At 37.4% G+C, this 12,523-nt stretch overlaps 1 protein-coding gene across 1 annotated transcript in view; it reads left to right on the top strand.

Moving 5' to 3' along the window:
• The window catches only part of DCP1B (decapping mRNA 1B), a 49,051-nt gene that overhangs the window by 834 nt on the left and 35,694 nt on the right, over window positions 1–12,523 (top strand). The window contains 2 exon segments of the mRNA XM_009879748.1: window positions 665–705; window positions 3,251–3,378. Coding sequence (XP_009878050.1) covers window positions 665–705; window positions 3,251–3,378 — 169 coding nt within the window.

Here is a 12,523-nt window from a genome sequence, read left to right as displayed (position 1 = left end):
GGGGAGCCCTGTGGTGGCTGGGGGGCAGGTTTTGAAAGGCGTTACAGGGTTTTAAAGGTTTTCTCCTGCAGGGCAGAGGCTGGGGTTTAGACCAACGTGTAGGCCTCAGGAGCTCCTCTGCTATCAAAATGTCTGTAGTGGAACCAAAGTGGGTACAAAAGTGTATTGGAGTTACAGCTACTAAAAAGACTATTTTAAGATTAGAAATATTAATTAACGTGGAGAATCTTTTGGTAATTTAACATTCTGTCTGTTCGCGGGTGGTTCTTGGTTTGCTATAACAGTGGGGCTTAGGGCCTGTGTCTGACAAACTTGCGCAATCTGCCTTTTGTGTGGGGTCCCCCTTCCCTGGGCCTAGTGTCGCCCCTGAGGGCAGGCACCGTTTGGAAACATCCCCCCCCCCAAGTCTGGCCTGTCCACCACAGTGTTTAGTCTTGTGGTGTCGAGCCTTCAGCCTTTTCATGTCTTGCCCTAACACTTGGGTCAGCTACATGGTGACCTGCGCTAGCTGTAGTTGATGAAATTAGATTTAGTTGGTTTTCCATGGCTTAGGTGAGAGAGGTGTAACTGGTGGTATCGGTAATTCAGAGATAAAGAGGGGGCTCACTGATGGCTAGCAAAACGTTGCTCTGATTTCAACTTTCTTAACTTTCCCTTTCTTCAGGAGAAGACTGATGTGGAGGGAACACTGTTTGTTTACACAAGGTGAGGATGTAATGTTTCAGTGTCTGCAGGTGAAACCTGAGGATGTGGAAAAGCTAGCTGGAGTGGAATGTGGCTGAATGAAGTAAAATGCTCCTCCATGTTTAAGGATGAAAAGAAACTGAAATTGGCAGAGGCAAATACGGGAAAGAAAACCTTAGGAACGAGAGATCACCTTATATTTGGATAAGACTTTCAAATGTGATTTAAATCTTAATATGGGTAAACCATAGAAATCTGTTACATTGTTTTAAATACGGTGTAGCATTTGCAGTTTAAAAGGTATCTGAACAAAAAACAAATAGTGAAATATATAATGGTATTTCTTAAAGTAAGGGAATGGTAGAACTTACAAAGTATTTTGTTCCCTGCTTAAGGAACTTCCATACTACTTGTCGGATTGTTCATTTTTCATGCATATTTCATCTAACCTTTTGCATGTTTTTAATTCTTTCTTTTGTAGCAGCTCTAGTTGTGGCTTTTCAGAGCATTGGTTACATCATTTATTCCTGCATGTACCTTAGATCTGTGGTGAAGCCTGCCCTATGTTTGGGTTTCCAAGTTAATGCCTCAGCATTTCCCTGTGACTATTGTTAAAATCAGGAAATAATACAGTAAACAGATCTTGCAGTAGCTGTTGAGATGGGACACCAAAGCAGAAACTTTCTCCTTCAACATTTATGTTGATGACAATCTGATAGGAGAACTGAGAAAGCAAGAGAATGTTTTGAGAAGGCGAGAGAATATATGTGTGAAGTGACAGGGAGGCCCAAGAGACTGTGAGCTTTGTGTGAAGTGGGAATGCTGGTTTTAATCTTTTGAGCTCTTCTGTATCAGTATTGTAAATCATCATCAGTAATTTTTCTAAGCTGCTTTCAGGTAAGTGGAGATAAGATGCTGTTTTAATTACCACCACAAGAGGAAAGAACTGACCCTTAGTTGCACTAGCAGTAAGTGGAAGTGGCTAGTTGTGTACTGCAAATGGAAGTAGTATTTCTCTGGAATGTTGGTTTTAAAACTCTAAAACTGACGTGTAACCTGGCACTTGTAGCATCTGTGATCTTTCACTGTTCTTTTTGTTGGCTGAGAAAGTTTCCACTTACAGCCGAGATTGCTACCCTGGCTGCCCTATAGGCAACAGTATGGAACAGGTTATGAGCTGTTAATAACATCATACATTGCCCTCTCCGTCAGTTTTAACTTTAATTTCCCATGGCTTTGAACAAAGTCATGAAAGTCTTCTGGAAAAGCACTGCCAACAGATAGTAGGTTGGACACTGCTGGTGTTACCCTTGTCATAACAGTAAGGAGAAGTAACAATGTAAAGTAATGTGACCATTTTGCTTGAGCTGACTTATTTAACACGTATCTGAACTTTGCTAATTCTGAGGAATGGTCAAAAAAATCAGACTTCTGACTGGGTTAACACCAATGGAAGTGGACAGTTTTTTTGTTTCTTTCTTTGTGTTTTTCTAAGCGAAGTACTGAGTGTTGGAAACACAGATTCTTATTAAGGGTTCCACTTCTGTTTAATTTTCTGCTGACACCAATCCTGTAATGCAGGTTCCTGTGCTTTGGATTTCATAGAGAAATCCACCCACCAGCGATTACCAGAGACGGCAGTTTTCCCAAATGTTTAGCCGTCATCTTTTCATTTATTTTCATACTTGGTTTGAAAGTAATATCTCCTGGCAGAATCGCGATGTGTTTAACTGCTCACATTAATAAAAATTATCTAATGGACTTGAAGCATAACCCCCATGAATGAGCATAATGATTTAGAGTCATAGAATGGCTTGGGTTGGAAGGGACCTTTAAAGATCATCTAGTCCAACTCCCTGCCGCAGGCAGGTACATCTTTCAAGAGATCAGGTTGCTCAAAGCCCCGTCCAGCCTGACCTTGAACACTTCCAATGATGGGGCATCCACAGCTTTCTGGGCAGCCTGTTCCAGTGTTTCACCACTCTCACTCTTGTTCTTATGCTTTAGATGGTATGGAAGATCCTATCTGGGATGACTGTTGCTGTCTGCAATTGTTAACCTGAGTATTAAAAAATATACTTGCTCTGGCCCGTGACTGAATCGTTCTAATTGCTCTTTTCTTCTCTGGCGAGAAGCTGTAGGGTAGATGGTTGGATAATGTGATGCTGATGGTCTGGGACAAAGTGAGGTTTTGTAACATCTTGCCTGTTCAGAAGTTGTAGGCCTTATAGCTTGAAGTGACAACTGAACATGCAGATATGATTGTGCTGTGACTAAATCATTGGACCTCAAATAATAGTATCACAGATGTGGCATACTCTATGTAGCTATTGTGAGGCCAATGGTGCTTCTGTTATTTCTCATACATAATGTAGGGTTTTGACATAATTAAAAGGATCACATGAAACACTGCAAAAGTCAATTGTTCTTTCCCTGGCAACAAAATTAGATTTTTGTAGTATGTCTTAGAAATAAAAAAACAATTTTGGAGAACGATACAACAAAGAAATTCCAGTAATTTCTTTTTTTCCTTGACTTGATGTGATTTCTAATTGATAATTTTCAGATCGGCTTCTCCAAGGCATGGCTTCACAATTATGAACAGACTGAGCATGGAAAATCGAACAGAACCCATTACTAAAGACCTCGATTTCCAGCTGCAGGACCCATTTCTACTGTACAGAAATGCCAGATGTAAGTATGTGGTATGTTGGGTTAAATACTGAAGAAGTCAGCTTCTCTTCAGAGTCTGCTCTTGGTTAAAGCCTTCTAAATGATTGCACTGCAGCTGTCAGGGGCTGAAACTAGCTGGTTAACAGTTACAATTAAAGGAATAAATTTTGCCTTTTGACATGCTGAAAGAGAAGAGTCACTCAGTGCTTCCTAAAATGCTACTCTTCTGAAGAAAGTATTAGAATGTGCTTAACAGTAATATCTTCATTTAACTGACAAATAGTAGATTTTTATGTTCACGTGCATGTGATGGGCTTAGAGAGATATGCGTGTGTTCTCAGTACACCCCAGTCAGCGTTGGGAAGTCTCGCCATAAATTAGATCTACTGAGCATTGGAGCAATATTTGTATTCTTGGGTTCCTGCATAAAAATGCAGCCAATTCAAACCCTGTCTTCTGCTTCAGCTCCAAAATACCGTCCTTACAGCAAGTCGGAAGGCAGATGACTTCTAAACTATTATGGGTAACTCTTGACAACATAGTGTTGAGCCCAATTTAAACCCTGATGAAAGACAAAGTTATTACTTTGGGCTCTGTGTTTATCTTACATGATTATCTTTATACAAGAATTAGTAAGTGTCAGGCAAACTCAGAAATAAATGGAAGACATGAAAAAGCTGTACTTTAACATGCAGATATACATATAGATTGTTACAATGTTCAGTTATATGAGCATGAGCAGTTATACAGTTTATGTCTGTACTTGGAAGCAGAACTGTAGTATGATCTATGTTTTGTGCTTGATGCATAAAAGCAGATTGCAAAAATGTTTTATGTAAACTGTGATGCAGAAGCATTCCCTCTGGATGAAGTAAAAGCAGAGGAAATTCGGGGCATACAAAGCAGCCCAGTTTGATAATCTGCTAGACCCTTTTACTTCATAAATTCAACTTGGAGTTGGAAAGTATATCAAGAGGGAATCCTCTTGTTCACACATGCTCTGTGGTAGAAACATAGAGAAATAACATGTTAAATAACCTAAATTAAGCTTCTGTTTTTGAGAGTATTTGATAGGCTGATGAAGAATTGAAATTCCCAAAGAAACTGAAAAGAAATGCAGACACCTCCAAGCTAACCTAGACTAGACCAGACATTAGCATTTTAAGTACCACAAGACTTATCCCATCTGAATTTGAGGACTCTTTTCTATGTAATCTTTTTTTATTTCATTTTGAAATTCCTTTAGGAGTTTATTTGTGTATATAGTAATAGCTACCTTTTGAAATCTGATCTATTAATTGTTCATTTTTGTTGAATCAATTGGTATAAAGAGTAATTAGGTATAAAGAGTAATTGGTATAAAGAGTGATATACCTATAAGAGTAATAGGTATAAAGAGTAATTACAGTTGTCATAACTCTATGCTGAGATGAAGTAAGACAGTCTGTAGTCTGAGTACTACACGTAAACTGTGACTCGTTTGGTTTTTTGTTAGGAGAAAAATTGGAGGGTTTAGGGGGGTGTAAGCCATTTGTTCAGTAAGAGATGTCAGAATTTTAGATTTGCAGGGTCTCAAATATAAGTAATAAAATATGCTTCTGAGCAGTGGGCCTGTGCTCAAGTAACTTGTCGGGGGCTTTGTGTCTAATTATGCAATAGTGAAATGAGAAGGCTTCTTTTCTAATTTTTTTTCTGTCTAGGCAATGGTTCTTTTAGGGTAGTTACTGCTGAACTGTGTTTGCACAGTATCAAGGCCTTCTCTCTTTCTCACGCTGCCCTGCCAGTGAATAGACTGGGGGTGCACAAAATTTGGGAAGGGACACAGCTGGGACAGCTGACCCCAACTGATTAAAGCGATACCCCAGGCTATTAGGATGTTGTGCTTGGCAATAAAAGCTGGGGGAGGAAGGAGGAAGAGGGGATGTTTGGAGTTATGGCATTTGTCTTCCGAAGTAACCATTACACATGATGAAGCCCTGCTTCCCTGGAAATGGCTAAATATCTGCCTGCTGATGGCAAGTAGTGAATGAATTCCTTATTTTGCTTTGCTTGTGTGCACAGCTTTGCTTTACGTATTAAACTGTCTTTATTCTCAACCCACGAGTTTTCTTACTTTTGCCCTTCTGATCTCTCCCCATCCCACCGAGGGGATGCAGCGAGCAGCTCTGTGGGGCTGAGCTGCCGGCTGGGGTGAACCCACACCACCTACACTCACAATTTGCCAGTGGCAATGTGAAAGTAACAACACGTTTCTTTCAGTTTAGGATCTCTCAGCCACAAGCTTTGATAGCTTCTTGACCTCGGAGCACTCTTTACTGTATCGTTCCTATGGGGCAACCACGAAAAGAGAAATAACAAAATCCCCAGCCGGTGTACTCCCGGTTTTATAAAGTCATCTTCAGCCTGGGTCTGTGGGTCTGATTTTTACCACAGTTACCTGTTTGATCTAACCGTGGGTAAATCTGTATCTGTTAATTAATTTGAGAATTTTGTTGTCTGAGAGAAGATTCATGTTTGCTTTGCTAAAAAAATCCACTAGTTTAGGATTTCAGTTAGTATTAGATGTGTTCAAAGTATAGGGATATGTTGCCCCTAGTTATTTATCTTCCTAAAATACTCTTACAAAGGCTTAATCATTAGTTCTCCAAGAAAACTGAATGGCTTGGTACTTCAAAGGAAAAACTTTAGTTTTCTCAGATTTTCATGGAATCGTCTATGTTTCCAGAGCAAACTGGCATTACAGACTCATAGAAGAAAAGTTATTTACCAACTCATTTGACGTTTCCAGGTTTTCTTTAGGTCCCTACAGATTGTTCACGTGGTGATTTCTCCACTGAGATGCAGATACCTGTAGCCCTTTCTTCCTTACTGTGTATTTCAAAACCTTTACTACATAAAGGAATCTCCTTAACATTAAGTATCTGTTTTCACTAGGCTATCATCTAAACACGTTTCTGAATATCCGCCTTGAAATTTCTATGTGAATATTTTCCTTGTGTTTTGCTTTATTGTACAACTTATCTTTATAAGTTTTGCAAAACTAAGGCTTCAGCTTTATTCCTTATTAAACAGAGCTTTCATCCAAAACTGGGTTTTCTAGGCTCTGATCTTATAATATTATTTTTATCTCCTGCTTTCAGATACTAACAAGGAGTACTCAGTAATAGCTGTGTACTTGGCAAAACAGCGGACAGTTTGGCAGTAATACTTAACAGTATCTGGAAACAACTTATCTTTTTCTAACCTTTTGTTTGACTTGGTTACTTCTTAGTCTATTTTTCATACATATCGTATTAGCTAAAACAAAACTAGCAGAGTTTCCTCTGTTTTTCTAATTGGCATAGTTGCTTTCCCATATAACAGGACTTACATTTGGGTTTTGCGACAATGTAAATTTCAGAAAAATACAAAAGCAAGCATTTGGAGGAATAAAGAAGTCCTGCCCAACGGTTGGGTTTTTTTTTTCCTTCCAATATTCGAGACATTTGTTGAAATCAACTTCATTTCAGTACAGCTGAATATCTATGCCTGGTTGTATCGCACAGCCTAAAGTAAATGCTCTTGGCAGCAAAAGGTGGTACTTGTGTACTGGACAAGTCTGCCAACATTTTGTCATGTTATAGCTATCATTTTGTAAAGATTGCTTTGCATCCAATATATGATTACAATAGAAAAAGCTTTCCAAAGTTATACACAATAAATATAAATTTTATGCATACTGAAGTAAAAAAAGGAATATTTTTATCTTACTTTTTACTTTATTGTTTATTTTATTTCTTGTATTGTTCCATATGATCTTGGTCATCTAAAGTTGAAATACTGTCTAAACACTGTGTTGCAGACACCTACAGTCTAATTCCAGGACTTTTCAGGCTGGATTTGGGATCCATGCCAGTTAATGTTTGCACTGATCCACTATTTCACAGGAAAGTTTAGTTTGGGAAATCTGTTAAGCTAGAGCTAGGGTTATTAATTTCAAAGCCAGGAGGGAACCTCAAATTGCAGTTTTTAATGCCAGCAGAAATCTTTGTCCACCAAGAAACAGAATGTTTATGGATCAAATAGGTACTTTCAGTGTGACCTTTAAACTTATGTAGTTGACTGCAATTTTAGATGCTTTCACTCTGAGAGCAAGTAAGACAATAGTTCTCTTTTTGTTTAGATCATATGTTGATTTTAAGGGTTTAAAAAAATTTCCTGGGTTCTGTATTTGAGTAACCTTAACTACATAATGACTGCTTTTTTCCTTAATCTTTGGTGATATTTGTTGTGAAAACCAGTGTTGCTTAAGACTTGATGCTGATCTAGATGAGATAGTTCAGAAGAAATGCATAGCTGTTAAATTATTGATTAAAATAACTTCATTTTCTCCTTTTAGCACTGATTAGCTATATAATAATTTAATCACAACTATTCCCAACTATATATTGTACCAGGTGTATATGGGTGTATGCTGGATCAGTGAATTATTTCTTGAGTCGAGTGATTTATGATTTCATCACTGAATACTGTTTTTCATGTTTACAGGACACAGAACTTGGTGAATAGTAAGTTGCATATCTTAGAGCTAGTTTCACCTTGAGTGTTTCAGCTGCCAGAAAAAGATGTAAGATCCTACCTTCACTAGTTGTTATGCTAATTATGATGAAGATCTGATACAGGGTAATTGGGTGCTTTTGCGCTATAGTAAGTGGAGAAAGAAACTATGTGACAGATCAGCCAATATTCTATATCTGACTAGATTCTATACCTATTTGGGCATAGAGGTTACTTTTCATTTCTGTGCCATAATTGTGGCAAGGCCTTTGATCGTGTCTTCTAGGCTTGAAACTGAATGAAGCTTCCTAGTCAGATATGGCATATTCTGTAGAACTTGAGCTTTTATAGAGGTTCAGGAAGTGGTAAAAAAGCAGGCCAGACATGCGTGGGTTTGGTAAAACTGTCTAGATACATGTGATAGATACACAACCTCATACTAGTTTCAGTTGTCCATTTTAACCTGCCATCATATGTTTATTAGAACCCTGAAAATTTGGTATTATTTTCCCAGATTGCCACACTGCAAAGACATCAAGTAGATGGGGTGGGAGGGAGAGAGAAGTTTGCCAGCTGTCCAAAGAAGTAGCTTAAGTTTTGTTTTTTCTTTGTGGATGGGTTCTCTGTAGGTCATAATTATTTATGTATGAAAAATTTTCCAAATACATGCTTGGGGGCAAGTGATTTTAAAATGTTTAGGAAAAGAAAATGCTGCATGTTTTTCTCAAACTAATATTTTTCATGCTTAAATTCTATGTTACAAGGTCCTAGAGCCCTCTTAAAAAGAACATCTTATCGTGGAGACTGATTGTGGCTCATTTCAGTTCACCCTTCGAAGTAAATACATCCTGGTAAAAAATATTAAATGGGTAACACGTGTCCCGCTTCTGCAGGCATTTCTGAAGACCCATTGACCCTGCAAGTAGCATTTCTCTTGTAAAGAACGTCTTAGTTTGAAGACTATTAGAAGTTTACTTCTGAAGGGAAAGCAGGAGACAGCAGTAATAGAATTTGAGTGATATGTAAAAATCAATATGTCATGAAAAACAATCTTCTTTTGGATACTATAGTGTCTTTTTCACCCTGAAATATGTTCTTAGTCTGTAGTAAATTACATATTTTATAATTCAGTATTTTAAATCTCTTCTTTCTTCTGAAATGTGTTTTTATTTGCAAATGAAACCAGCATTTGGTGGTTAAATTTACTTGTGTATATATTTAGATTCAGCTTTCTGCATATTGACCAATAAACAACTACTTGCTCAATTGTTTCCATTGAGACAGGGAAAACAGATATTCCAGGCTTTGTTTTTATGATATAATAGAGTTTATGTTTGGTTTTTGGTTTGGGTAAAAATGTCAGTTTAAAATTGAGAGCCTTATTTGTCAGCCACCTACCTGCCAACCTACAGTATCTGGTCCAATAACAAAAAACACAACGGGATGAACACAGTAAGTTGAAATGTGTATTCAATTGATTATTCCCCAAATGCTCATTGGTCTTCTTTAATTTTGAAAATGTTTTTAAATTCATTCAATTTTTATTATTTTTCTCTAAAATTCAGTGGTCTGCTGATTGAGAAATATTACATGGCTTTCTGTTGCTGCATCGTTAAGCAAAACACAATGTTTTCGTCACAGCTGAATGACTTAAAAACAATTTTTTTTAAGTTAAGTTTGATTGCAAAATTATTATTCTGGCCTGCTAGAACCTGCATGTTTTGTTGAATAATACATTTCTGTAGTTTAAAACTCTTTGAAAAATGGTTGTCAATTTGGAACAAAAGTGTTTCAAAAGTGAAAGTTCAAACTATAGAATTTCAGAGTAATTTTGGCAGAATGGCCTTGGCCTCATTAGAGGTGTGTTCTTCTCAGCCTATTGTTTGCTAAACAGATTTGGCTAAAGCTTTTTTTTTTTTTTAAAGCCTGCCTGCACTGACCACTGCTGTTTGTTCAGAATACAAATGCTTGTGGTTTACCTGAGGTTCTGTCTACATTTTTGTCTCAGAGAAAAAAAGAATTCGCTCCTCCTTCTTCCCCTTCCACCTTCTCTCCTTTGATCAGCATTATAAATATTCGTCATGCATCCAGCAAGACAGAAACAGCAGCAGAGGTCACAATTGTCTTCCCTGGATGTTATCGACCTTGAAGTGAAACCTCAATTTTCCTGAGAGCGTTGGAATGCTAACGCTGTTAGGCATAGATATTATTTGCCTTTTTTTAATTTAAAAGGAAAATATACATACTGAAAATACATTTATGTTGTAGTGAGAGTTGATTCTAAACCCAGAAAATTAAGGTTGACTTTCAGACAGAACGAGCTTTGTCATGTTGCATGCCTTTTTTTCAAAACCTCTTTTATGGTTTCTGTCCAACTTAACTATTTTATAGTTTGTTATGCAAATTTTCTTGAGAGAAGCAAATAAATAGGAGCAGGAAGAAACTTGCTTATCAGACGCCTAGTGATGATAATTTTTTTTATGTGAGAGCAAAGCTGTCTAGCGCTCAGTTTACTGACTTCCTTGTACCTACTCAGAAATTATCTAGCTTTAGACTAGTTTATAAAAGCATTACTAATTTCCTACGCTGTTTGCCATCTAGTTCCTTCCTTTGTGTTCTATACTTCAATCTACTAATGATTTTAATGTGCTTTGAAGATGGTAAAAATTGCTTCAGAATGTCAAGAAAAATAATAAACTGCCCCTTGGAAAAGGTATAGCTATCGATTTACATTTTTATACATAAAACTATAAAATATATACATTTACATACTAGATTTTGTGCTTTCTGTGTCTCATTTTAATTTTCAAGGATGCCTAAAAGTCTTTAATACTTGCCTGTTGAGATATAAAAATAGGATTGTAACTTGATGGCATAACTAAACGCTGTTTTGCAGTTGGGTGTGGATGGACATGCTGCAGTGCTGGCTCAAGGCAGGTGACTTTTAAGATCAGGAATCATGATCTTTCTCTTTAGTGGTTAGCTGGCTTGCCTGTTACAGAGTATACAACCCGATACGCCTGTTTTTGAAATCTGTAACTAAACTCTGCTCGGATCTATGGAAGTAGGAGTGGATTTTTAATGTAGTAAAAGGAACAGGATAATTTTTTGTAGAGTGAAGAAATATGCAAATTACTGGGAAAAAAAAAAAAGACTGGAAAAGTGCAATAGAATATACTTCTCTGTGGTAACTTGTAGTTGACCACTATTTCTTCTTTTCCTAACTGAAACTGAAGCTTCTTACTGAAGCTAGCCCTCTTTTGAGCAGAAGGCTGGATTAAGTGACCTTCAGAGACCCCAGACAATCTAAATTACTAACGTGACTAGGGTTAGCGTGTATTGGTTGATTCTACTTTAGGGTGTTTGGGATTTTTTTGTGCTTATTGTGGAGAGTAAATGTAGTTCTGTGATTTAGGTTTTTGGGGTTCAAATAAGTAAAAACAGAGGAGGAACCGTAATATCCCCTTTTTGTTTCTTGTTTTTAAAGCAAAATTGTTTTTACTAGGAAGTATTTCTAAAGTTATTTTTTCCAGTTATTCGTGTTTTCCTTTAAACTCAATACAATATATGTTTTTCAGTTGAAATTGTACATGGCAGTTGGGAAGGCCTCAAGATGAAGATGTAGGTTTTGATGAGAAAATCCTGTCCCTTGCCACCCCACCCAATTCAGCGCAGATATTTCTATTCAGTCTTTCCTAAAAGGGTATTTTTGTTGTTTCTTCCTCACCCTTCCTACCCTAAGGATTTGGTACCAGTTGTGGAAGTCTTTGACTGAGCAAAGCGAACAATTTAGAATGCTTTGCATTTATAAAGTGACTTTTTGCAACTGTAACTATGACTGCAGCCATCTTTTTGCTCTAATGACGCATTTCTGTTGTGTGATGAAGCTTGTGGGAAAAGAATTGAAGGAAAAGAAGTGCAGTATTCCTAACATAGGTTTTCAGTTATGTGGAACGATGGAGTCCAATCTGAAGTCGGAGAAACTAAATGTTATGTGAGAAGAAACAGACTAAGGAGCTAAGATAACACAGCTGTGTAGTTTTTTTGATGGCTGGCAATTATTTTGTGTGTGGTGGAACTGTATCCCTGCCTGGGCAAGCAAGTTGATAGGAAAAGTATACGCAATAGAACCAAAAGCATGTACCAAGCATCCTGCAGTTGTGGATGAATTTCTGAATAGAACGGAGGGAGTATAATACCGCGTATATCGGCTAGACGCAGTCTGTGTTTCCCATTTATGGATGTCAGCATATAAGCTACATATTAGCTTGTCTGGACGTTTACTGCTGAGAGTGTACTGCCAGCACTGGGAATTCCGGACATCTTTTCAAGATAAGATAGGCATATGATGCAGTAAAGCTCAAGAGTTCAAGTTGGAACAGATAACTTTTTTTTTAAGAAGTTATTTTCATGTGACTACCTGTATACCCTCTGCTTCTTACACACCTCCTTGTATAGCATAAAAAGTCGATATTTCCAGGTCAGCATAAATACGTACATGAATGCTTACATATTTCTTCTGCAGGTGAAAATGTTACAGAGCTAGTTGCTTTTTAGAAATTCCTCATGTAACCCCCTTTTCAGATTAGTCCTTTCACAGGCACACGTATGCATTTAATATTTCAAGCTT

Source organism: Charadrius vociferus, unplaced genomic scaffold (assembly GCF_000708025.1).
Source record: "Charadrius vociferus isolate BGI_N301 unplaced genomic scaffold, ASM70802v2 scaffold90, whole genome shotgun sequence".
In the NCBI taxonomy this organism is placed as follows: domain Eukaryota; kingdom Metazoa; phylum Chordata; class Aves; order Charadriiformes; family Charadriidae; genus Charadrius; species Charadrius vociferus.
The sequence above is the reverse complement of the archived record's forward strand: the minus strand, read 5'-3'. Positions and strand labels throughout refer to the sequence as shown.